General features: G+C 45.2%; 1 protein-coding gene across 1 annotated transcript in view; it reads right to left on the bottom strand.

The window, feature by feature from the left end:
• Positions 1–26,500, bottom strand: part of DSCAM (DS cell adhesion molecule) — a 498,888-nt gene that overhangs the window by 88,523 nt on the left and 383,865 nt on the right. Inside the window, exons 15-18 of the mRNA XM_059840105.1 lie at positions 11,819–11,986; positions 8,171–8,241; positions 2,554–2,794; positions 765–911 (exon numbers count right to left, since the gene is read on the bottom strand). Coding sequence (XP_059696088.1) covers positions 765–911; positions 2,554–2,794; positions 8,171–8,241; positions 11,819–11,986 — 627 coding nt within the window. The remainder of the gene's footprint in view (positions 1–764; positions 912–2,553; positions 2,795–8,170; positions 8,242–11,818; positions 11,987–26,500) is intronic.

Below are 26,500 nucleotides of genomic sequence, written 5' to 3'. Positions count from 1 at the left end.
GTTAGAGTGAACTGTGGTTCTGTTGGATGAAGGCAAAAGAAGGGAGGCAGCTGTGAAAAATCTACAGGGCAAGTAGGAATAAAGTCATGTGCATCTCAAACCTCCTAATTTGTTTAATTTACAAGAAAGGGCCACACGTGAAATTATCACCACACAATAAATTGCAGATTAGGAAAGCATCACCATTCTCCTTTGATCCTTTCACTCAGTCTCTGCTCTGGAGCCTATTTCCCCAGGAACTCTGCTAAGAGTACAAAAACACAACAGAAAAAGCTGGCATGGAAATAACAAGCTTTTCCCAGAGACATCTCCTTCTTTTGCTCTCAGCAAAAAATTTTCCTTCTTTTTTTCCTCAGGAGAGGAAATGCATCCTATGAAAGAATAAGTGATAGCATATTGAGTAGGCAAAGAGATAACAAACCAAATTATAGTGAAAATCAGGTTTGGGCTGGTTTATTCTAAATCCATGTCACCATTCTTTAAAAAAACCTCAACATTCTGGACTCTGTACCTGAGGTGAAATTCACTCAGGTTGTGTTGGGTACCATGGGAGTTTTGCAAACCCATGGTGGGAGCCTTCCCTGAGGTTCCTCCAGGCAGCTTTGCTGCTCTGTTCAGCCTCTAGGAAAACCTGCTCCCTCACAGGTAGATAAAGTTTTCTCTAAACCAAAAAGAAAAGGGAGTCAAATGCCTTCACACCAGAGAGAAAATGATATAAAGGCCACATACAGCTTTTTATTTGGTAATAGGTTGGTGTTTCTCACCTCCATCCAAGAGGTTGGCCCAGTAGATAACCCTGAATCCCTGCAGGATCCCATTCAGGGTTTCCTTTGCCAGCGTTGACCAGGAAATGGAGATGGTTTCTGGGGACGTGGCAGTGGCTTGCACATTCCCTGGAGGGCAACTGGGCACTGGAATAAGAGATTCAATGAAAACAACTCAATATTCATCTTTTAGCTACCCTTTATTTTTCCCTCTATCCCACCACACAATATTTAATTACCATTACACACTTTAACAATGCAAATCCTTTATTCTTGCTGCAATCCACACGTTTCTGCAGGTGCAGCTGTTTTCCCTGGAATGACTTTTGATGTACTATTTCCTTACTTGCTGAATTTTCTTTTAATAGGCTTTTTGTTGCTTCTTTTGAAATGTAATTGTGTTCTGACACTGCAATATGTAGAACATTCTGCAAGCAAATTAAATATATTTTTTTAACGTTTGCAGCCAAGTTTTCACCTTTGTAGACAATTCTGATGTCCCTTTAATTTGGTGGAGGGAGAAAAAAGTGGACACATCTTTAAAAAACATAGGAAAAAATGGCCATAATATTTTTTTTCTGATGCTTTAAAAAAGTGGGAAAAATCAAACTAATCTAGTTATTTTCTGTTGGCCATTTAGTGTCAAATCAATACAGCAGTATTAGTAACTGGCATTGCTTTTAAAGCTTGTGGCATCTTTAATTCTAAAAGGGACCCAAAATTGAGTGACAACCAAAAGAATTTCCAAGAAAAGCAAGCATGCTGGATTCTGAAGGAAAAAAAAAAAAAAATCCCATTTATTATATTATAAAATATATGTCTGTGTGAGCATGCTGACTTTTGAGGTCTTGCAGTAAGCTAAGCCTAGAAACATTTAGAGTAAAAAAAAGCTATTAGTCTTTCATGAATAGCCTGCCTCAAAACCTGTGGCTCTTGAGGATTTTAGATGTGTGAGATTCCATTTTGCCCGTGTAGAAGTCAGATTCCAAGCTGGCACTGGGTTCAGGACACTGATGTTGATTTACAGTAGGTGAAAATCTGACTTGCATGGCCTTTAGGATTATTATTTGCTGTTATACTCCTCTAAAATACTGAACTTTTTGTTTTGGATATGGGATCATTCTCTTTTTCCACTAGAGGACTCCCTCTCATTGTTTGAGAAGTACTTTCTATGCACTTTGGAAAAAAAAAATCTATATTGTTCCTTGGATTAGAAAGGGTGAATTTTGCCTGAAACAGCAATGATTTTTCTGTCATTAGATATCCTTGAGAAAACACACATCTCTCTTAAGATTGACAAGACAGTGCAGTACAAGAGCTCTGGTTACACAGCAGATTCATTTGAAAACAGCAGTAATCCAACAGAAAATACAATATTGCTTCACCTTTCAGAGTTTCACTTCTCAAAACTATGATGAGATCACTCTGGAACATTGATGAGATCACAACAGTTGCAAATATGTGAACACCAGAGCATTTGGCTTCTTAATGAAACTTTTGGTCTCAGTCAACACCATTCACAGCAGGATTTGTCACATTAGTAGAGTTATTTTTATTTACCTGGTAAAATAAACTCACTCTTGCAATGAAAATCAGACAAGCTCATTAAGCAGGCACCTTTCTACCTAAAGACTGGTCTTTTATCATGCCTGCTTTCATCTTCACTAATCAAACAACAAATGCAACAAGATAAAAAGATGAATAAATAAGAAAAAAAAAGAATAAAATTAAGAAAAATAAGAATAAAATTTATAATATGTCCCATGAGAGTGGTTTGCCAAGGACCCACCATCCTCAAGAGTTGTGGTGATGATTTCCTGAGAAGAAGGTCCAATCCCAGCCCGGTTACAGGCCTGCACCACCATGCCATACTGGGTGAATTTCTTCAGGTTGTTCAGGGTATAAACCTCACTGTCGCCCGTGGTGTCGATGCTGATGATGTTGAACTGGAAATTCCCCCCCGCGCTGTACTCCCGATATCCTATCTGGTACCCACGGATGATTCCATTCTGCAAGTGCTTCTTTGGAGCCTGAACAGAAAATGGAAAAGTTACACATGAAATGCACACATCCAAAGTCAACTTGTTTTCCCTAAAATTATTTAAAAAAAAAAAAAAAAAAAAAGTTTAACTTTTCTTTTTTTCCCCAAGTCAATTTGTAGGCAACAATTTAGAAATACTTCCTGCACATGAAACAGCAACTTTTTTTAATACAAATTTCAGGTGTGCCTTTTTCAAATCTGTGCTGAAAGACCTTTAAATGGTTCATGCACAGAAAAATCCAATACTGAGACACTTTTGAGTTTGAATTTGTGATGTTTTGTTCTCTTTTCAGGTGAAGCAATCCAAGCTGATTTGATAAGGGTATATTTGCATTCCAGGCCACCATTCACTACTAATTGTTTTTGCCAGGAGCCCCCACCATTCACTGAACCTTTAGGAAGGAATTTATTGATCTCTGCAAGGCAGTCACAGGAGTTTATTCAGTCCCATGCATTAGGAAGATTTTATGCTGTGCTTTGAAATATGCTGCTGTTCATTCAGTGAGTAGTGTGGAAAGATGATTAGATAATGAGTGCTAAAGGCAACAATGATTTAGAAAGCAGAGATTTGCATACTGAATAGCTGCAATGTATCTGGCATTCAGGGATGTGGACAGCACAAAATGGTTGGCCATAATTATGTGCCACATTTCTCAGTGCAAGGTTCCCTGCTCCTGACTAGTGGAAATCATTTGTGTGCTCTGCAATATAAAATGTGATCTAGTGCAAAGCAGAGATTTTCTGCTCAGGGAAAAAGCCTGTCATTGACAGCAATACCCACAAAAATGGTATTTAAATAGTATTGGACTAATTTCCATATATGATAATGTTCCTGCCTGACTTTTTATGTATACAAGGCATAATTAGTATATATATTTTAAGTATATATATTTTAGTACATATATTTTTTACATGCTTCTTAAGGCAGAGTTTGTAATCCAGGAGCAAAAAATCTCTTTGCAATCCTCCAAACCTCTTTCAAACTCCCATCAGATGCCCTCAAGCTCATCTGTCCCACTGCCCCACACAGAAAAGGTCTTTGTGATGCAGTTTATCAGCAATGGGTGGGACTGGCAGAGGCAGCAACTTCTGTTGCCTCTATATCCCATTAAATCTCCTGAGGAACAGATTCTCCAGAAAAACACTCATTTCTGCCATAGGACCTGCCTGTTTTGGGGAGTTTATAGTGCACTGGAGATGATAAAACCAGTGAGATTTGCCTTTCATCCACTACCATCAAAACCACTGCTCTGCAAAAGCCAGTCCCCTCTCAAATTTAGCATGTGTGCCCCTGATTGATTGAACAATCTCTTCAGATGTTTCTTTTTCTCCCTCTTGCCTGAGAAACAGACACAGAACTTGAAGTGATGACATAATTTCAATTCCCACTGTATCACTTTGATCAGATGTAGCTGATCCAATCAGCAGATTCAAATCTTGAGAACCCTGCAGGTCACACAGCAGGGATAAGGATTGTGTTTTGGGAATTTAAGAGTGTAACTGTTTCCTGTTTGAATATTTCTCTGTGTTTTTTGGTCAAAAACTCCCCAACTACTTTAGAAACATACCTGTCATTTTATTATCAGAGCCCTTTGTAAGTGTGTTACCTATTCTGGACAATTCCATGGCCTTGTGATCTTTGAATGTTTGCAGAAAGAGGAACTTTTAAGCTGGGGATGGAAACAAAGGTCAGATTTTTTTTGTTTGAGTTCAGATAAATTCATAGAATCACTGAATGGTTTGGGCTGAAAGGGACCTCAAAGCTCATCCAGTGCTACCCCTGCCATGGCAGGGACACCTCCCACTGTCCCAGGCTGCTCCAGCCCCAGTGTCCAACCTGGCCTTGGGCACTGCCAGGGATCCAGGGGCAGCCCCAGCTGCTCTGGGAATTCCATCCCAGCCCTGCCCACCCTGCCAGGGAACAATTCCTCATTGCCAAGATCCCACCCAGCCCTGCCCTCTGGCACTGGGAGCCATTCCCTGGGTGCTGTCCCTGCATCCCCTGGGAATTGTCTCTCTCCAGCTTTCCTGGGGCTCCTTCAGGCCCTGCAAGGCCACCCTGAGCTCAGCCCAAAGCTTCTCCTGTGCAGGTGAGCAATGCCAGCTGTGCCAGCCTTTCCTCCCAGCAGAGCTGCTCCAGCCCTCTGCTCATCCTGATTGACAACAACTTGACTTCCACACAAACAGGTTGAACAAAGCAGCCACAGCAGCCCCTTCACTGTTCTACAATTATACTTTCTCACTTTGAATTGGAATAAAATGACAAACTTTGAAATTTTCATGAACTTCTTCATAATTGTTTTAAGTAATGGGATTTTTCTTTAAATAAAATATTAAAATTTTATTTCTTTTTTTTCCCCCACTTGGAAACATCATACAATATAAAATCAACTCCAAGTCACTTCAAGACAAAACAATGAAATGTTCTGCTTCACAAAAATTCCAATGTTCCTTGTTAGTATGACCTGAAAACTTCATTTTGAGTTGACTTTTTGCACACATGACTCATTTGATAAATATTGCTTCTGGTTTATAGACACATTTTTGGTAGAAAATTGAGTGAAACAACTTTGTGTTCTTGGGGAAAAATATTGTGAACATTGTCAGCAGCCATAGAACACTATGAAAAAGTAAGTTTCAGTCTTTACACTTTCTACTTTTCTCACAGAAGTCAATATTTTAAAACAGGGTATCAATGACTTTCATAAAGTATGACATTCTTTAGCTTTGTGTGCGTGTAAATAGGAATAAAGAGGAAAAGCAATATTCCCCATGTTTAAATGTAATGGGTTCATTTACCTAATGTAAAGTACTACATGATAAAAAGGAATATTTTCATGCTCTTTTCTAAATGAATATTCCTCTTTAACTCCCATCATCTCTGCACCAGTTCAATCAACCAAAAAGTGCTGAGTTTTATTTACCAGCTCAGTCTGAAACCCAAAGTCTTATGTGGACACATAGATATTGGATTAAACAAACCACAGACCAACACAACTTTGCTTAACTGGGATTTTCTAAGAGTGGACTAAGACAAAACTTAAAATGAAGATTTACAGCTGCAGCAAGCTGCAGAAATGGGATTTCTCCAAAAGAAAGACAAAAGATAATTGATGTGGTATTCCCTGCTCCTTTTGCTGTTATTGACACTGTGTTTCAATAAAGTTTTCCAGCTTTAAATATAACCATGGTTTTCACCAGAATCCTGTTTGTTCAATGTCGTCATAGCCTTTCATGGCTAAAGCTCCACATGCCTCTAAAGTAAAAATTATCAAGGTCAGGTTCTTTTCCTGTGCTTTGGCTTCCATGACAACATAGGATTGATCTCTTCTTCATTCTTAACTACATTTTATTACACACTCAATGAGTGCCTTCTGCACAGCATTATAGGGACCTACCCAAAAGTTAGGATTCAGCATGGAACCAAACTGGATTATGTCTGTGGGACCATCTTAAAGTTCCTTTTTGAGTAATGAACCAAAACTGCTCTGACCTGGAGAAAATTGCAATAAGTCAAGGGAAGTAAGTGGCTCACTCCTCATTTGGGACTTCTTCATAGGGAAGAGAAGATTTTTTAATCAGCTTACAAATTGTCATTCAGGAAATGACTCTTCCAGTAAAGGCAGGACTAGACAAGCTCTAACCCTGCCCAGTGACTTCACCTAAAACTCAATTCAAATTGTGAAAATCCATCTCTCCCTTCATCTCATGAGACCAGGCTAATGAAGTATGTATTCAATATGTAACTCATTTCTGTGAATATTCGTTATATTAGATACTGAACTTTGCTTGACAAGAATTCTCAAATCAAATTCCAAACACAATCTTGAGAACACAGCCCCAGCACCTCATTTGATATCCTTCAATATCAGACAACACCCAGAGCCCAGGACACACTCAGCTGTAGTTGAAGTGTCCCTGAAGTATAAATTGAACAGTATTTTAGGCAGTTATTGAAATCTAGGGGTGGGAATTCTGTTTGTCCTGCAGCTGCCTGTTCACATCTGCATCTATCAAATTTAATGGCAGGACTTCACCAACAGCAGCTATGAATTCCAGCAATGGGCCAGTGGTGCCCATCTTCTCTTGCTGCTTTTAAAAACATCCCCCAAAGTGAACTTTCTGAAAAAGCAAACAAAGCCTTTCAATCTGCCTACCCATAAATCCATAAAAACAAATTCAGGCGTAGAAGCTTGAAGATTATAGTTGACTTGATCAGACAGTCACAGTTCTTAAGTGGTATAAAAAAGAAAAAAAACTATTAAGAATTCATTTCAGTTGTTCAAAAACTACTTCCTTTGCTCTACTGACTGTGTGTTGGATTTAAATCCTTGTCTTCTCTAAGTTCATTGTTCTGTTTTACACCAGGTAAAACTGTGACCAAACAGCTTCTGGTTTTGGGAACCATTTGGTGAAAAGCAACACTGCTATAAATTGAAGATGTGGACAAGATCCAAGCATCAGCACTGCAGATTCAGAAGAGGTTCTGAACCTGCCATTTAACTAAATGGCTTAAACCTACAATATATTCATTACTGTGCAATAAATAACCAATCAATCACCCATGGTTATTTGGTTAATGAGCAGAATCTCACTGCTCCTGACTTTCTGAGTAATCCATATAATAGGACAAAAGCCACATCACCCACATTTGCAGAAGTAATTAACATCCATAGAAAAATTAATCATTATTATTATTGTTATGCCACTATACCACTTCAGCTCTTAATATAACATATTTCAGAACTGCAAATATATGGAATTATCAACACATACATAAGCAGTATATATCACAAAACCATTTAAAGCATGGTTTAAGTATCTCTGGTATCATACCAAAGCATTTTAAACTTTCTGTTATTGTCAAAATACTGTGAAAAACCTAGAAAAATTGAGTCTCACGACATGCCAGATTTTTTAATTAATCCACCTGATTATATTTTTATATTAATTACTCTTCATCAGTTCCCATGGACTATACTAAGACACTCATACTGCTCAGCAAAAATCTGTCCCAAAGTGTACTGCAATGGGAAGAAGATCCCATTGGTTCCAGTGGTTTCTGGGGAAGTTTTGCCCAGAACCACAGTGAAATTTTGTGAGTGTTCATTTCCTAAACATGGCCTTATCTCTGAAATCAGAAAAAAAGAAGGAAATGCAAGCAGCTGCTACTTTTACTCTCCAATGGAAGGCCTTCTTTGCATGATGCTCCCTTTCAGTGGCAAATATTTTAAGATTTGTTGGGAAAGGAATCTGCAATGTCTCTCCTAAATAAAACAACCAAGGCACAGTTGTTATAATAATCCCCTGAAAACATCCAAATACTGACAGAGCCTGTCTTGTCTGTGGATGGGGGAGTATTTACCTTCCAGGTAACTCTGATGCTCTGGGAAGATATAGGCTCAAGCTGCACATCCTGAGGTGGACCATCAGGGGCTGGAAAGAGAAGGAAAATACATCAAAGGTGGCCCTCACAGCCCAAGGAATTCAGCATTTCACATAAAATGTCACCACCTTTACACCTCAGTGTCACAGAGACTGGGGTCAGTGCCACATGGAAAACTTCACCAAACAAAAGCAGGGCCAGGAATCTTCTGCATTCAGATGTCATGTCTGGCCAATAGCAAAATACACCATGTGCCAAAACATACCAAGCTGGTAAATGAAATGAACAGAATAAAAAGAATAATAGTGGTTTCCTTGGCTAGAGATACTCTCACAGTGATGTTTCTGCATATCTGGAGATAGGCAAGAAGAATTCTCAGCAGTCACAACCCTGTGGGTGATGGAAAAGCAGCAGAGTTCACTTAAAGCAGGTGGGCCAGAAGCTCCTAATCCAGACAGAAAAGCAGCAGAACCCATTTAAAGCAAGTGAGCCAGGAGCTCCTAACCCTGCTTTCAACTTGTTGCAAATTTTCCAGTGGGATCCCCTTTGTTCACCGGAAACTGAGCACATGCAGTCCAACATCAGATATTTTGCACAAAATCCTTCACACTTTACACCCTCCCCCTCCCCAGTAAGAGTTCCAGCCTGGAAATCAGACAGAAAATAACTTCTAGGTGGGAAAACCTTCTTTCAACTCCTCCCTGAGCCAGGGAAACTTTCATGGACCATCAACATGGTTCTAAAAGTGTGCAGGAGGCTTTAAATGTGAATGAAAAAAAGAAGGAAGCTCCTCATCATCTGGGCAGCTACAAAGCAGATCAGGATCAGCTGGGATTGAACAGAGAGATGTGCAGTAAATTGCTTGCTCAGTGAGGTAAATCACTGCAAAGGAAAGATCTGAGGAGAGGGATGGAGCCACCTCAAGCTGCTGCAGAGGGTTCCCTTGATGCAGAATACAGCCTCAGTAAAAGGTATGAAATTAGGTTTAATAGCAGGACAAAGGAAGGAAAGCAATGAAAAGGGTGAGATGGGGCTGTTAGAGGTGGAGCAGCAATAAATGACAGCTGTGGTGAAAAGAACCAGAACATTTTGCTTTAACTGATGAAAGCAGAGACACAGAATATGTTTAAGTTATTAAATATGCCCTATTCTCTGCCATTCCTGACTGTCCTTCATGTGGGAAATTTCCAAAGCTTGAAAGAACTTTATTTCTATTCTTCTTGCATTAATAGAAATGAAGGAAAAGAGGAAAAACTCCACTGGCAAAACTGAGACCTCTATGAATTTTTTGAAGCCTGACCTTGATTCTGTCCTCCTGTTGACAAAAATGAATGCAACTCCTCTGGGGTACCTTATAATGTAGTGGAATTTGAGCCAAGCATTTGATCCTAAAAATGGGGTTTAAAATCTGCCCCCAAAGAAACCTGACTTTTCCTCAAAAGACCCCAATTTTTTTTTCACAGACCTGAATAATTAAGTGCTCCCAGCACACCATAGGGAGATGTTAAAAAAGAAGTCATTTGTTTTACATACTTAGTGTCATACAGAGTTTGTGGCAAGGACATAAAGAAAACCCAGATATCCCCATTTCCTCTATTGATTTCAGTATTAGGCAATGGCCATAATGCTTCTTTTTTTCTGACAGGCACTGGAGCAAGTGTGTACTGGCATCTATTTTTCAACACATGAGCTACCTGGGGTTGTATAGAAAGAAAGATGTGGTCTACAAGCTTTGAAATTGTTCCATCCTTACCTATCCTTTTGCCACAGAGACCTTTTACAAGTTTCTTTTTAATAGAGATATTTCTTTGCAATATGTGATACAGAATCTGCCCCCCCTTTCCAAGTTGCTTGGTTTTTATCTTGTATTTCTTGAACTTCTATTTTGCTCCCTACTCATTAGCTTCTCTCTCATCCCCTGCACCCATGCTGTTCCCCACTGCCTGCTGTAAAAACAGGCAACAGAAGTAAACAGTGATCAAAAAAATTATATTCCTCTACTTTGTGCATCCCCTGAAATAAAAACCCAGGAGAAAAACATCACAAACTCTGCTTAAGCCTGACCTCCTCCCTCCCAGTCCTTCCCCAGGTAGATCAGTGACTTTTGAATACAGTTCTACACTGCTGGTGTTTTTCTACCAACGAACAGCTCCTCAAAAGACAGCGACAAAAGGATCATTTATTCTGAAGCCTGGTTACAAAGAGATGAATAAAATGTGATGTTAAGGTTCCACCCTGCTCATGGGGAAGCTGTTTTCTCCTTCCAAGGGCAGCTGCTGATCCTGACAACTTAATTACCAGTCATGAAAAACTTGGCAAGTAAAAACCATTTCAAGCAGGGGTGAATAAGAGAGCTGATCCAAGACCCAGCCCTGTATTTTGCACAAGGAAGAATGGACATTTTGGGGTTATAGATTGCTCTGGCTGGGAGAATGGATAGTCTGTTTTCTCTAGTGATTTCACATTTTCTTTGCACAAAGGAAGAGAAAATTTCTGATCAAAAAATAAGTATTTTTCAAACAAACTGTTCACTGTTAAATCTGTTCACTACACACCTTCCTTCTGCTGGAATTATAAGAGAAATGCAATTTATGTTGTTTCCAGCTTATTCTGCTTTCCACGGTGAGCCCTTGTGTCCTGCTCCTACTCAGAAAGTCCCTCAGAACCAAAACCATGTTGTCCTGTGGACAAGGACTGTGTTTTCATTGTAGGACATTCCCAGAGAAATTAAGTGGGAATTACACAGTTGTGTTCATAGGAGCTGAATAAAAATCAGTCTCTGGGTGTTCAAATCCAAGACCAACATGAATATTGCAAGAGGAAGGGAATTTTCACGGTAGGGATGCTGTCACCATGATGTCATCTCTAAATCCCCAAAGAAGGAAGCAGTGATGACTCAGCAAAAGGTAAAGGAAGGCAGAAATTCCATGTACATGAGAATGGCTCCAGCCACCAAAGGGAAAATACCCACACAGTACTCCTGGTGCTGATGCAGGAGAATAAAAGGTTAAAGGTAAAAATAAAGATCAGACTTGATGACCCTGGAGGTCTTTTCCAACTTTAATGATTCTGTAATACAGCAGAACAAATATCAGGGGGATGACACTAACAAGGGACAGCCAAGAAACTTAAATAGAGGCTAGAAAAATAAATGGTGGGAGGGTTGAGTGAGGTAGTATTCAAATGAAGGTTGGGTTGAGTGAGGGAATATCCATATGAAGAGTTGACTCATGTGGATCAACATTCTCAAAAGGGAGAAATTTAAATTAGTTACCTACATTAATATCTAAACATGTAAGGAAACCCACAATACCCACAGGGTAGGCACCACCACTAAAACTAGGATGTTGCTGTCTGAGTTGCCTCACTTTAGATACAGATATGTTATTCCCATCATCACAAGCTGAAAATTTGGAGCACAATGTCTTCTTTGGCCACTAGATGCCACTGAACAGCTTTAATTACAGCCCAGCACAAGGAAGTTGCAAAACTCACGATGTTCCATGGGAATAACTCTATTCCTTTTGATACAGCTGCAGCCACATAAACAGCATTTCATGCAATGATTCCTGACATCAAAGAGAGATAATTCCTACAGGATTTAGAGGTTGCAAAGCCAGGTCATACCTGCTTCATCAGTGGTGATGGTGAGCTCGTTGCTGGCCTCGCTCTTGCCGATGCGGTTCTTGGCGTACATGCGGATGTTGTAGGTGGAGGATGGGTGCAGATCGATGATGGTGGCTTGGTTTAGCTGAGGGGAAACATCTCTGGTTCTCTGGACAGAATCCCAAGAGTCTGTTTGATAAGAAATATCAGCAGAAACAGACAAATAAATGGTGGTGTTAATGTGGGTAATATAAGCATGAAGTTAAACTGTTTCATGCCACTGTTATGTTAACCTAGAAAACACATTTTGCTTCAAGCAAATCCAGTGATCCCTCCCCTTCCCTGACATTCCCAACATTGCCAGCAGCATTCCCAACTGCTCCAAGAGTGCTGCTGAGAACAATGGGATCTTAGCTCTGGGGTCATCAGCAAATCCACAGAAATAGCTACTCTTTGAGGAGGTGCTAAGAGCAGCAAAGATTACCCAGTTTTGTGAGCATGATTTCTAACCATTGGGACATTAGAACAACTGCACAAAAATGGGAGTTGCTGCCCCGAAGGGATCTTCACTCAGTGAGAATGTTGGTTGTGTTAAAGAAAAGAGAGTAATTAATAAACAGGAACAGCCAATGGAAGACCTCATTGCTCTCCACAGCTCCATGACAAGAGGGTGCAGTCAGGTGGGGACTGTACTGTTTCCCTTGGCAACAAATGACAGCATGAGGGGACAAAGCATCAGCCTGGGCCAGGGGATGGTCAGCTTGGATATCAGCAGGAATTTCTTCATGGGAAGGGTAATTAAGCATTGGAAGCAGCTGCCCAAGGTAGTGATAGAGTCCCCATCCCTGGAGGTGGCCAAGGAAGACCTGGATATAGCACTCAGTCCTCTGGGCTGGGTGACAACATGGGCATTGGGCACAGTTTGGACTTGATGTGCTGGGAGACCTTTTCTACCGTCAGGGATTACATAATTCTCTCAAAGTTATACCAGAAAAAAAGAAAAATTAATCCTGGAGAAACACCCTGCAAAATGGAAATGCCAACACCAAACTCATGCCACAGCTGCTCAGCTTCCCTGGGGGAAGCAGCCAGCCTGAAACACAAAGTCAGCCAGACTTCACTGCTATGATACCAAACCTTAGCATCAAGCCCTAGGAAACATTTATCTAACTCAGGGCAAACCTGAGATCTCCTCCTGAGAGCCTTTGGAGTTTTGTTAATCAGTCCAAGTTCTACTCCCCTACTGGTTACTTGCATTCCATACATGGTATTGTCTCCAGAATGTTCCACCCCAAGACATATTGGTACCACTATCCTGTTTCTGCTCTTTGGAGCTTGTCCCTATCTGTGTTGGGTTCCTGGGCACCACCTCTATTTTTATTTCCCATTAAAAGTAATTTCCTTTTCGGGCACTCCATCGTTCCTGCTCCTTTTTTCCTGTTTTGTGCCATGTTCACCCTGAAGTCAGGGGACCCAAAGATTTGTGCAGCCACCCTGACTGGGACAGAGTCCTGTGGGGCTGTCCAGCAGGACCAGAACAGCCCCAGAGCTGTGGTGCTCAGTGTGCTGATTTGGGCTCTTTGGCTGCACAGCTCCATGCAGCTGCTGCCTCAGGAATATGTCTGGAGCAGCGCAGACCTGCTGCTGCCTCAGCTGGGGCTGCACCAAGGGAACCCCGCCTGCCTGGCACAGGGCTGCTGAGGAACACCCCCAGCCTGGCTCCAGGGAATGAACTCTGAGAGGTTTTTCAGAAGTAATTCTTCCCTGTGAGGGACAAGAAGCTGAGGCCACCCCATCCCTGAAAGAGTCCCAGGCCATGTTGGACACTGGGGCTTGAAGCAACCTGGGATAGTGGAACGTGTCTCTGCCCTTGGGTCACGATCCCATGAGGGACAGATGCCTCTGCCCTCATTAAGGGACATCTTATTGCTAACCAAAATCACTTGAATGTATTCTACTTTGGTGACTGAGTTTGTCACAGCTTCCTCTGTGGGATACTTTCAGGAAAAAAATCTCAAGAGACCTGCTTGTTATGCACATCATGTTAAATTTCCCTTGAGGATGATGAGAATTTTTTTCTATTTTTAAAATACAGTCTTTATCTTATCAAATTGCTTTACTTTTCACTTGGTAGTTTCAAGCAGAGCCCTGATTAGAGGCAAATGAGACCATGGGATGCCAATAGATGGATTTAATTCAGCAACACAGATTTTATTTCCCAAGAATGTGAGAAAGGACAGAGAAAGAGGAAACGCCTGTCAGAGAGACACAGAGGAGGAGATAATCAGCTGGAACTCCATGAGCTGTAAGGTCCCTGCCAGCCCCAAGCCCTGTATTGTGTAGAAGTTGTACAGACTCCAGAAGTGACTGCACAGCTGCTTTCTGCTGAGCAGGCCCTGGGCAGGGACAGGGGAGCAGAGGGGGAAAGGCTTCAACCTCAGGCTCAGCTGCAAGTTCCTTCTGCTGGATGTTCTGTGTGCAAACTGGAAGTGAAAATGGGGAGAAGAGCCTTTGCAGCACCTTCACAGCACAGCAAGCCCGGGAAGGAGCAGCCCTCGCTCCTGGCCCACGCCAAACCCGCGCTGCCTTCCTGAGCCAGCTCGGCTCCCGGGCCACGGGCAGCGTCCCAGCGGGGCTGTGCTGGCTCCGCTGTGCCGGCTGCTCAGCCCTGCTGCCAAGGGCTCTCTCTCAGCACGGCTCTCTCTCAGCCGGGCTCAACGTGCGCCTTCAGTTCGCCTGCAGAGAGCAGCGCCAGCCCTGCCCTGCCCGCCCGGCCGGGAACTGTCCCGCTGGGCTGGGGCTGAGCACTCCCTGCTCACAGGGGACTCCGTGGCGCTGGCTGTGAAAATACATCGGCACCGCTGAGAGACTGGAAATGAAACCTGGGGACTCTGTTCTTGTGCCTTACACCTTTATTAGAAAATACACAAATTCTTCAGTAATTGGAACAGTTTTGTCTCTCTTTGGTTATTTTCTGGGAAATTTTATCGTCATTACAACATGTTGTATATTCATGTTTTTCTATCATAGACTGTAATATAAATATACAACATGTAATAAAAATACATATTCATACATATTCATGCATATTATACTTATTCATTAAATTTTACTTCCATTTTTGTATTCTTAAATTCTTCTTTTTCTATTTGTTCTAACTACTCTTCTTTGCTATTCTAACTATTCTTCTTTGCTTCTTCTGTGTTTTAAAGTTCTGTTCTTATTCCTATTACTCTCCCTCTTCTATGTATTTTTAAACTCTTATTCTTACTACTCTTCTTCTATTTTTAAATTCTTATGTCTATTCTTCTTATATGTATTTTTAAATTATTCTTGTCTTCTCTGTCTTCATCTTTGTGGTCTTCATCTGCTTTGTCATCGTCTTCATTGTCTTCATCTTCTTTGTCCTGGGATGGTTTATGCTGAGAGTCTGTTCCAGGAGCCTGTGCTTTGTGCCCAGGTTGCTGTACCTTCCAGGCCCGGGTCCGGGTGTGTGTGGGGCAGAGAAGGGGGGAGCTTTGGGCTCTTTGGGTGGGCATTTTCCAAGCCTCACTGCCCAGGCCTTTGTGGCTCTGCACAGTTCTGTTTAGCTGCGCTTGCTTAGCTTTGCTGGCCCATCCAAAAGCTTTTCCCTTGCCTGCCTTGGAGGAGCTGCAGCAGCAATCTTTCAGCCCCTCCAACTGAACCCAACAGCTGCTGCTCCCACAGCAGAGCAGCAGGACCAGCAGGAACGGGGCCATCCTGTTCCAGCCCCAAGCACCAAGAAGCCGAGCTGGGCAGAGAAAGCACAGCCAGAGACCCCAACTGAGTTCCTTCCCCTGCTGGGAAAAATGCATATTATATGATTGGCTTTTCACAAATATTAAAATGAATATTATATGTGTTATGTTAGGAAGTTATGCTGTGTTAATCCTTTTAAGTAGTGTGTTAAATATAGTTTTGTGGCCACATTTCTCATCACAGAGAAAAGCAAGGCACAACTTCCCAAGGATATTTTCTGAGAACTGCAGTGAGGGACCTCAGAGAAAGGAAAAACAATTCTTATCTCATTTGCTGTGCCTGTGTTTGTGCAAAAGTAGAATACAATATGGAGATTGTTTACCCAAAGTGATGATGTTTTGTTTCCTTGGTCTATCAGGGCCAAACACGTATGTAGACTGTCGGCCAGCAAACATTCACAAGATTCTGTTCACTGGAGTTGAGTGCTCGTGCAGTTTCAGTTTAGATGAGTGTAATACAGTGTGATCTATTATAGAATAATATAGTATAATAATTAATTAGTCTTCTGATATCAACGGAATCAGATGCATCATTTTTGTCCCAGATGTTGGGGTAGTCTGTGAATCCTATATAGTTTTAGGCTACAACATAATATTAAAATAGAAACTATGTGATGTAAGATACTTTTCTAGCTAGCTCAAGGGATGGATAAGATAATCAAGAAATTCTTTGCACAGAGATAAAAACAACAAGACAGCAAAATCCCAAGCTAAGAATTACTGCCTCCTTATCTGGAAGAACCAGACTTTGAGGAACCGAGACGAATGATTTACAAGATGAGGGGGGAAGCTGATAATAACCAAAATCCCTTTGTTTGAAAAGAAGTTTTGAATCATGTATGAGATATGAATATGCAACAGGGTATTGCTTTTAAGAGTTAATCCGTTGTTAGCAACCCCTACTTTTTTGAGGAAAGCATCTGAACGTTCGTAATTCTTTGCTTTTTTATCGTCCTTTATTGTCCTAACTCCTATTGCTCTAATTTGTATTACTATTATTATAAACATTCTATTACTATTAAACTTTTAAAAATTTAAAACAAATGATTGGCGTTTTTCACATCTGCCACAGAGAGCAGGTCAATGCCAGAGATAGCAACATTTCTTTCCTCATCTCCTACATCTTCTGTCTTCTTTTTCTTCTTATAAATCTTCTTCCTTGTCTGTTTTACTCCTCTGGCTGTGGCCTCAGACAGGGACAGTGGAACAGCCGCCGCAGCATCCGCCTGAAGCGGGAGGGACGTTTCCTGAGAGGAGCCAGCTGCCCGTGGTGGGCCTGGGCTCCCAGCCGGGCGGGCCAGGGGCTGGGGGGGCTGTGCAGGGCAGGCACCCAGCTCTCCCTCCCTGCCTCTGGCTTCTTGGAGGGAAGAGAAGGCACACGGCCCACAGGGGCTTGGCGCTTCAGGGGCCTGAGCAAGGCCCGGAGTGGCATTGGGCTGTGTGACTCTGGTGCCTGCTCCTCAACCAAGGCCTCACAAGGGATGGGAACTGCCGCAAAAACGCTCAGTTTCTGTTCTCTGTTATCTTCTGGGGGCAGCTCTAAGATGCTCACCTCATCCCACTCTTCCTCCTCTGGGAAGAAGGAGGGCTTAGTCCAGATGCCATGGTCACTCTCGTCTTCACAGTTCTCCTGCATGAGCTCCTCACTGCTATCATCTTCTGAACTGGAGTGTCTTGAGCGTCTGCTGCAATTGCCTCCTGACATGTCTTGGCCAATGCAAGCTTCCCTTTGGGAAGGGTCTTGACCAATGGATTCTTCCCCGTCAGAATGTTCTGACCAACTGATGACATCTCCTCCAATCAGTCCTTGCCCAGGGTACTCTTCGCAGTCTGAGAGGTTTTGGGAGCCGCTGACTTCTCCCTGGGACAGCTCTTCCTCAGGGAAGCATTCTTCACAGTGTTCATGGTGACTTGTGTCTTCTCCCTGGGACACATCTTCCTCTGTGTTCTCTTCCCAGTCAGAGAGCTCTTCCTGGGACAGCTCCTGCTCAGGGCACTCTTCCCCCTGGGAGATATCTTCTTCTGTGTGCTCTTCCCAGTCAGAGAGCTCTTCCTGGGACAGCTCCTGCTCAGGGCACTCTTCCCCCTGGGAGACATCTTCTTCTGTGTGCTCTTCCCAGTCAGAGAGCTCTTCCTGGGACAGCTCCTGCTCAGGGCACTCTTCCCCCTCGGGCACTTTTTGGGAGTCGTTCATTTCTCCATGGGACACCTCGTATTCTTCCTTATTTTCCCACTGGGAAAGCTCTGGCGGATTGATGTCATCTTCCCACTCTTTGTCCTCCACAGCCAAGGTGCCCTCCTCGCTCTCTTGCACTGCCCACACTGATGCTGATGCTGCCCCCTCCTGCTGCTGCTTGCTGGGGGCCTGGGCTCTCTGCTGGGCAGGCCAAGGGCTGGGGTGGCTGTGTGGGGCAGGCACTGGCCCTTGGCTGCATGGCTCCTGTGCCAGGTGTTCAACAGAAGCCTCACAAGGAGCAAGCTGTGGGATCCCCTCTGCCAAAGAAATCCTCACTGTGTGTCCTGTGACAGACGCATGGGAGAGCTCTGGATCTCTCACCAGGAAAGGCTCCAGTTCATCCAAGAATTGCCACCATTTCATTTCCTCATCAGAGTTATCCATCCTCTCCCCCACTGCCTGCACTGTTGCCTCCTCCTGCTGCTTCCTGGGGGTCTGGGAGCCCAGCTGGCCAGGCGAGGGGCTGGGGGCGCTGTGCAGGGCAGGCACTGAGCTCTCTTCCCTTTTGGCTGTGACTACTGATTCTACTTCTACAGCCAGCCACTGCTGCAGGGCACAGATTTCTTTCTGCTGCTGCTTCATTGCCTGGCTCTCGTGGAGCACCTGGCTCAGCACCTCCCTGTTGATGTTCTGGTCCGTAGGACTCTGTGGGGCAGGAGTGGTGCTCTGAAGGGCAGGGACTGAGCTCTCTTCACTTTTGGCTGTGACTAATGATTCTACTTTTACAACCAACCACTGTTGCAGGGCACAGACTTCTTTCTGCTGCTGCTTCAGTGCCTGGATCTCGTGGAGCACCTGGCTCAGCACCTCCCTGTTGATGTTCTGGTCCGTAGGACTCTGTGGGGCAGGAGTGGTGCTCTGAAGGGCAGGGACTGAGCTCTCTTCCCTTTTGGCTGTTTCTACTGATTCTTTTACAGCTAACTCCTGTTGAAGGCCAGTTATCTGCTGCTTCAGTGCCTGGATCTCCTGCAGCACCTGGCTCAGGATCTCCCTGTTGATGTTCTGGTCCGTGGGACTCTGTGGGGCAGGAGAGGGGCTGGGCAGGGCAGGCGCTGCCTCTGCTGCCAGCACTGTGCCCACAGGGCTGGGAGAGCTGGGCTGTGTTTCTTCTACAGCCATCTGTTGTTGGATGTCATACTCTTCCTCCAGCTTCTGCCATAGTATGAAGCACACCATCAGTCCCTGGATCAGGATCTCCGCAGTGATGCTCTGATCCTGGCCTATTGAAGCCTGGCTGCTGGTCAGGGTGTTGGAGTGGACACTGGGTGGGGTCTGTGTCCCTGGTAAGGACAGCTCCTCCCTGAAGAGAGATGGATCTGCTGCCTTTACCTCCTCAGGAGTGAGAGGCTTTGGCAGCTCTTCCTTCTCATCAGATCCAGCCATGGCAGCAGCTGCTGACTCAGCCTCTGTGGGACACTGTGGGGCAGGAGAGGCATGGGGCAGGGCAGGCACTGCCTCTGCTTCCACCTCCATGCCTATGGGGCTGGGAGAACTGGGCTGTGTTGCTTCTACACCCATCTGTTGCTGGGCATACTCTTCCTCCAGCTTCTCCAGCAGTATCAAGAACACTATCAATCCCAGGATCAGAATCTCCTCAATGATGTTCTGATCCTGGGATTGTGAAGACTTGCTGCTGGTCAGGGTGTCGGAGGGGACACTGGGTGGCATGTGTGTCCCCAGTGATGGCAGTTTCTCACTGAAGAGACAAGGAGTTACTGCCTTTACCTCCTCAGGAGTGAGAGGCTTGGGCAGCCCTTCCTTCTCATCATCTCCATGTGGGGCAGCAGCGGCAGGCTCGGCCTCTGTGGGACTCTGTGGGGCAGGAGAGGCACCGGGCAGGGCAGGCGCTGCCTCTGCTGCCAGCACTGTGCCCTCAGGGCTGGGAGAGCTGGGCTGGGTTTCTTCCACCCCCATTTGTTGTTGGAGGGCATACTCTTCCTCCAGCTTCTCCATCAGTTTGTAGATGTCCGTCAGTCCCTGGATCAGGGTCTCCTCGGTGATGTTCTCATCCTGGCCTACTGAAGCCTGGCTACTGGTTCGAGTGTCAGAGGGGAAACTGGCTGAGCTCTGTGTCCCTGGTGATAGCAATTCCTCATGGAAAAGAGAATGAGCTGCTGCCTTTATCTCCTCAGGACTGACAGGCTTGGGCAGATCTTCCTTCTCCTCAGTCCTAGCTGGGGCAGCAGCTGCTGGCCTGGCCTCTGTAGGATTGCCTGGGACAGAGGAGGCGCTGGGCAGGGCAGGCACTACCTCTGCTGCCACCTCCATGCCTGTGGGGCTGGGAGAGCTGGGCTGGGTTTCTTTTACACTCATTTGTTGTTGGAGGGCATACTCTTCCTCCAGCTTCTCCATCAGTTTGTAGATGTCCGTCAGTTCATGGATCAGGGTCTCCTCAGTGATATTCTGATCCCGGCATAGTGAAGCCTGGCTACTGGTTGAGCTCTGTGTCCATGGTGATGGCAATTCCTCACTGAAGAGAGGAGCTGCTGCCTTTATGTCCTCCAAAGTGAGTATTTCAGACAACTCTTCCTTCTCATCACATCTGGCCAGGGCAGCAGCTTTCAGCTTGGCCTTTGTGGGACTCCGCGGGGCATGAGAGGCACTGGGCAGGGCAGGCGCTGCCTCTGCTGCCAGCACTGTGCCCTCACAGCTGGGAGCGCTGGGTCCTACATGGCGACTAGGTTGGGGCTCCTCCTTACTCAGTGGTCGCAAGGCTCTGTCCCAGATCTTGGAGCTGATGTCCTTTCTCCATTGGCACAGCTCTAGGCTGCTCACATGCTCCTCCTGTTGGGACAGCTTTTGGTCACTAATAGCTAGCCACTGGCACAGCTCTTGGGCTGCGGCGTCTGGTCCTTGTGACAGCTCCTTGTCACTGATCTCTCTCACTTGGTACAATTCTGATTCTCTGCTGTCTTTCCACTGGGACTTGTGGAAGCACACTTCTTGTTCCCATGGTGAGAGTTCTTCATACCTCTCACCTTCTCTCTGGGAAAGCTCTGGGACCTTCCCTCTGGAAAAGCTCTAGGACATTGTCCCATCGAGACATGGGGGAGTGCACATCACACAGTGAGATGTCTTGGTGTGGAGAGTTTTGTGGAGACGTGGCTTGAAGAGAAGGGACATGATAAAATACAGCTGGTAAAGCAATGGGCCTATGATGGGGGGCCTTTGGCAGGGCCAGAGTGTCCTTGAGCAGGAAGTTATACGATAACGGGATGCAGAAACAGAGACTAGCTAATGAGGGGAGAAAACATAGGCATCCTGAGTATCTGATAGCAAAGATTGAGCTGACCTCTTATAGCGAACCAATAGTGAGCTTTAGTTTTGCAATATGTATGAGCCTTATTATCACTGTTATAAGAACACGCATGTTAAATCAATAAATTGAGACTTGTTGATCATCATCGGATGTGCTTGTCTCCCGTCGACTCCGTCAAATGGTGACCCCTACGACGTGATCCTTGCCAGACACCACGGACGAGCGACGACCGGGTCGGGTCCCGAAGCAGCCGGGACGGCAAAAAAGCGCGAAAAAGAAGAGTTAAGACGCGCCGTGCCCTGGGTGTCCGTACAGACGAGCCTGGCCGATACGTGCTGCCGAGACCTTGAGGGGCTGCAACAGCGCTGACGAATTAGGTATGGAAAGGCAAGCAGCATATTTATTTACTGCTTTTTTACAAAAGCGACAGGTTCAGGAGATAGATTTACAAAAGGAGTTACCGGGGCTTTTAGCATATGGGTATGCCAAGGGAGTTTTTGCAAATCCTCATACTGTACAGGAGTTGACAGAGTGGCGAAAATTTGGGGATTTATTATGGGAGGCTACATTAGAGGACGATAAGACGGCTAGAAAGTTGGGAAAGCTTTGGAGGGTGGTACACAATGAGCTTTTGCAGCATCAGGCAGAAAAGAAAGCAGCTGAGCAGGCATCTGCCGCTCACACCAAGAATAGGAGTTATGGGAGTGATCAGGATCAGGCCACTCCTTTACCCACTGTGTTCACAAAGGTGGTCCTGCCGCCTCCACCATCGCCTTCTACCAGAGCCGGTCCTGAGGTTGCTTGTGAGCCTTCAGCACCCCCCGAAGAGCAGGGGCCACGGCCAAGGCCACCCACTGCTGAATTCCCGCAGAGTAATGAGCCGATCCCTGGGGCGGAAAGCGACCTAGCGGAGGCCGTTGCCAGGGAGCGAAGGGAGGCTTGGGCTGCACTGGCGAAAGATGGCTTGGAGAGAGGGGATGACGGTGCAGTTAGTGCGGCAACCCAGCTAGCATGCCCAGTGACCTTCCAGGCACAGGCTGGTGGAGGATTACTAGCAACAATCACTGCTCTCAAGTGGAAATTGCTATCACAATTGCGATCTACTGTTAGTCAGTTTGGGGTAACTAGTGAACCAGCAAGACAGATGTTGGATTATGTTTGGAATGCTCAGGTACTTTTGCCTGCTGATTGCAGAGGGATAGTGAAGTTGATTTTCACTCAGCATCAACAACTTTTATTTAATGCACATTGGCAGGCGCTTGTTAATGAGTGTGTAGCGATACAGCGGCAGCCAGGAGACCCTCTCCATGGGGTGACTGTGGATGAGCTTATGGGTTTAGGAGCATTTCTTCGCACTGAAGCACAGGCTCTGATTGGACCGGACAAGTGCCGAGAGGCAATGAGGTTGGTTAAATTGGCAATAGATAGAGTGAAGGAACCAGGAGGAGTACCCGTGTATATGGGAATTAAGCAGGGCCGGGAGGAATCGTTCGGTTCATTTATAGATAAAGCTGCTGCTGCGATTGAGAAGGCAGGGGTACCCGAGTATATGAGAGGGGCTTTGTTGAAACAATGTGCTCTTCAGAATTGTAATTCAGCTACAAGGAGTGTAATTAATACACTAGGTGTAAACTGGACCATAGAAGGAGCACTAGAAAGAATGGCACAGATGCCGGTAGGATCACAAGTCTGTCTGGTAGATGCTATCAATCAGCTGGGATTAGGGTTACAAGAACAAGCAAAGGCTTCTCAGAATCAGGTGTTAGCTGCCCTTGCACCCCTTCAAGCGTCAGCTGCACTTACCCCGGCTCCGACAGGAAATCGGATGAGATGTTACCGATGCGGAGGCATGAGTCACATGTGTCAGGAATGCCGAGCAACAGGGATCTGGTGCCAGAAATGCCGCTCGAATACACTCAATACAGGAGCTGTGTGGGTACCCGCAAAGTGGACTAAACCTGTTCTTAATGCAGCGGTTGGTGGGCAATCTGACAGAAGTGGACAAGAAGCGACTAGAGGAGAAGCTGCCAGTGATCCTACGGCCACTACTGATACAGCTGAAGGGACACTCGAAGGCGATCGACAGGGCTGTGACACACTGCCAGACTACTAAGGAGCTGACTGAAACTGTTGAATCACTGTCATCTTTTACATAAGGGGCCCAGCGGGCCAGAACTGTCTTGATTGTAATTGTTCATGTTGTGCTGCTTGGGTGGCATTGTATTGTGGGGGCTGCTGTAAGACCTTTTGGATAGAGCAGTCCTTGATCCGGCAATTGTGGTGTGGTACGTGCTGGTATGACCATCGTTTTGATAGCTGGCAAAGGGAGCTGAGGGAACAAACAAGATTGGACATAGGTTCGGCTTTAAATCTTTTTGAAGCGCCTGAACAAAAGATTTTGGCTTATTATCGGTGGGAATTAAATCATATTGTAAAAAGGGTTAAAGATCAAAGTAAGTCCTATATTGCATCTGCAAGGTGTAGAAAGTTGGTGCCCTTAACACAGCATTCTGTAGTAGGGCCCATTAAGGGGGATCCCGATGAAGAATTGGATCAATGCTTAAGAAAATTACAGGATCTAAAATTACAACGGTTAGGGACGCTGAAGATTAAAAGGAAAAAGAAGAAAAATAAGAGGGAAAAATGAAGCTTATTTTTGTTGTGTTGCTTAGTGCTGTGATAGCTGGGGTAGTAAGAGTAACGCGCTTTAATCAGCCAAGAGACAATATATGGATAACGCTTGCTAATCAAACTAATCAATCATCGCTTTGTCTTAGCTTAGGAGGAGTTACTAACCCCTTTCAAACGTGCTTAGTGGGCCTGCCTGTGTGGTTTCCCAAGGAGTTTTGTGGTCTGATAGATAATCAAACCTTGTACAAAAACCTTTCGACGGTTACAAACCCTACAAACCCTACACAAAATGATGGCTACTGTCAATGTCAAATAATTCTGTCACTTAATACCACCTTGCACTCTCCTCCTGAGGAGTTAGATCTCTTTAGAAGTGCAAACGCCAGTATGACTAACACCTTAAAGGGCAATTGGATCAGTTTTGAGCCCTTAGACTCCCAAGATCTTAATCAGAATAGAGGGAAATGGGCTACCCTAGATTCATCCCTGGAATCAGGTATAGTGCATAAGCAGCTTTATAGCCGATGCAACGGCAGTAATATCACTGCCCCGAAGAAATTACCCACAGGGATATTTTTAATTTGTGGAGACAGAGCTTGGAATGGTATACTGGCCAAACCACAGGGAGGACCTTGCTATTTGGGAAAATTGTCATTGTTTCACCCCAATGTGTCTCTATTGATGCAATTGAGCCGAAATTCAAGCAGGCAGAGAGGCAGCTTGCACAACCTAGACTGCAATCAGATAGGAATCCCACAGTTTTGGAGTGAGTTAAAACAAGTGATAGTTTCTACTATCTTGCCAGGAGGAGCAGCAAATAAAGCTATGAACTTAGCAAAGCAATTGGGGTGTTGGGCCAAGGATGAATTGAATAAGACGTCAGAAATTCTAGATATGCTAACTGCAGAGGTGCAAAGTGTTAATCATGCTGTTTTACAAAATAGGGCCGCTATAGATTTTTTGCTTTTAGCTCATGGGCATGGATGTAAAGAATTTGAAGGTATGTGTTGCATGAATTTGTCCGACCACTCTGTATCAATTCATGCTAAAACAAAAGAATTACAACAGGGACTTCATAGTCTCAAAGAAGAGGAAGGACTAGGAATTGACGAATGGCTTAAAAGCTTGGGACTTGGACCATGGCTAAGGAACCTTGTAATATATGCTATAGAGATACTGAGTGTAGTTTTGATGCTTTTGCTTATTTTGCCTTGTATTTTTAATTGCATTCAGAATATGGTCGGTCGAATGATAGAAAAAACCTGGCAGACAAACCTTCTTGCTCAAAAAGAAAACGGGGGAAGTGTGGAGAGTTTTGTGGAGACGTGGCTTGAAGAGAAGGGACATGATAAAATACAGCTGGTAAAGCAATGGGCCTCTGATGGGGGGCCTTTGGCAGGGCCAGAGTGTCCTTGAGCAGGAAGTTATACGATAACGGGATGCAGAAACAGAGACTAGCTAATGAGGGGAGAAAACATAGGCATCCTGAGTATCTGATAGCAAAGATTGAGCTGACTTCTTATAGCGAACCAATAGTGAGCTTTAGTTTTGCAATATGTATGAGCCTTATTATCACTGTTATAAGAGCACGCATGTTAAATCAATAAATTGAGACTTGTTGATCATCATCGGATGTGCTTGTCTCCCGTCGACTCCGTCATCTTGGTACCTCTCACCTTCCCTCTGATCTGGCTCTCGCATATGGGAATCCTCTGAGACATTCACATCTCTCTCTAAGCCCAGCTCATAGGATCTCTCGTCTTCTTCCCATCCCAACTCCTGCTGCTCACACCCATCTATTTCCCATTGGGATATCTCTTGAGCTATGACACCTTCTTCCCATTTGCACACCTCTTGGTATATCTCACAGTCTTCCTCCCACTAGTACAGCTCCTGGACTCTGACAGTTTCTCTCCGTTCATAGAGCTCTTCATATGTCTCACTGCTGTACTGGGAAATCTCTCGAACCTGCACACATACCTGGCATTGGTACAGCTCTCGGTTCCTCCTGGCTCCCCGATGGGAAATTTGTTGGACTGTCCGTTCTTGCTGTCGGGCCCTCTCTCTCAATGTCACCTCTTCCCACTGAGAAAGCTCCTTGTCAATGTCAGCTTCCCACCGGGAAAACTTGCGGTCCATGTCAGCAAAGGCCCTCTCCACCTCCTCAGTCTGTGACAGTGGCAGGACTGACCTGACCACTACCCCTGACCACTGCCCACTGGGGGCTTCCAAGCCAGCTGGGCAAGGGGCTGGGGACTGGGAGTTGGAGTTGGCTTTGTCCTCGTTCTTATCTGTCGCGTCGTTGTCTGTCGCTGTCAGCCTCTATCACTATCAGCATCCAGCGCAGACAGACACAGGGAGCTACTTCCTGCAGCGAGAGCAGGTCTCCTGTGACTGGGCTCTGAGCCCCTTAGAGACACTCAGCCAGGGTGGTGCTCCCTGATGTCACAAGGATCTCTGGGCACCACCAAGTCCCACATCACAACGGGCCCCAACACTCTGTGCCTGTGTCACAAAGGGCCACTGCCAGCAGCCCAACATCAGTGGAGCAGACAGGAACTGGCTGGGAGCAGCCCCGGCCGGACATGTGGCCTTGTGGCTCCTGCTGTGTCCGGAGCCCTGAGAGGCTTTGGCCACGCTGCCACAGGACAGCCCCACCCCATAGGGCAGAGCCCTGGCTTTGCCGGCTGCGCTGCCCAGGGCACGAGGAATTGGCCGCACGGACCGGCCGGGCTGGGAAGCGGCTCCAGGAGCCGCGGGAGCCCGGGGAGCAGGGGTGTCCCTCAGGGCTCTGCCGG

Source organism: Haemorhous mexicanus, chromosome 2, assembly GCF_027477595.1.
Source record: "Haemorhous mexicanus isolate bHaeMex1 chromosome 2, bHaeMex1.pri, whole genome shotgun sequence".
Classification (NCBI taxonomy): domain Eukaryota; kingdom Metazoa; phylum Chordata; class Aves; order Passeriformes; family Fringillidae; genus Haemorhous; species Haemorhous mexicanus.
Note: the sequence above shows the minus strand (reverse complement) of the source record. Positions and strands in the feature narration are given on the sequence as shown.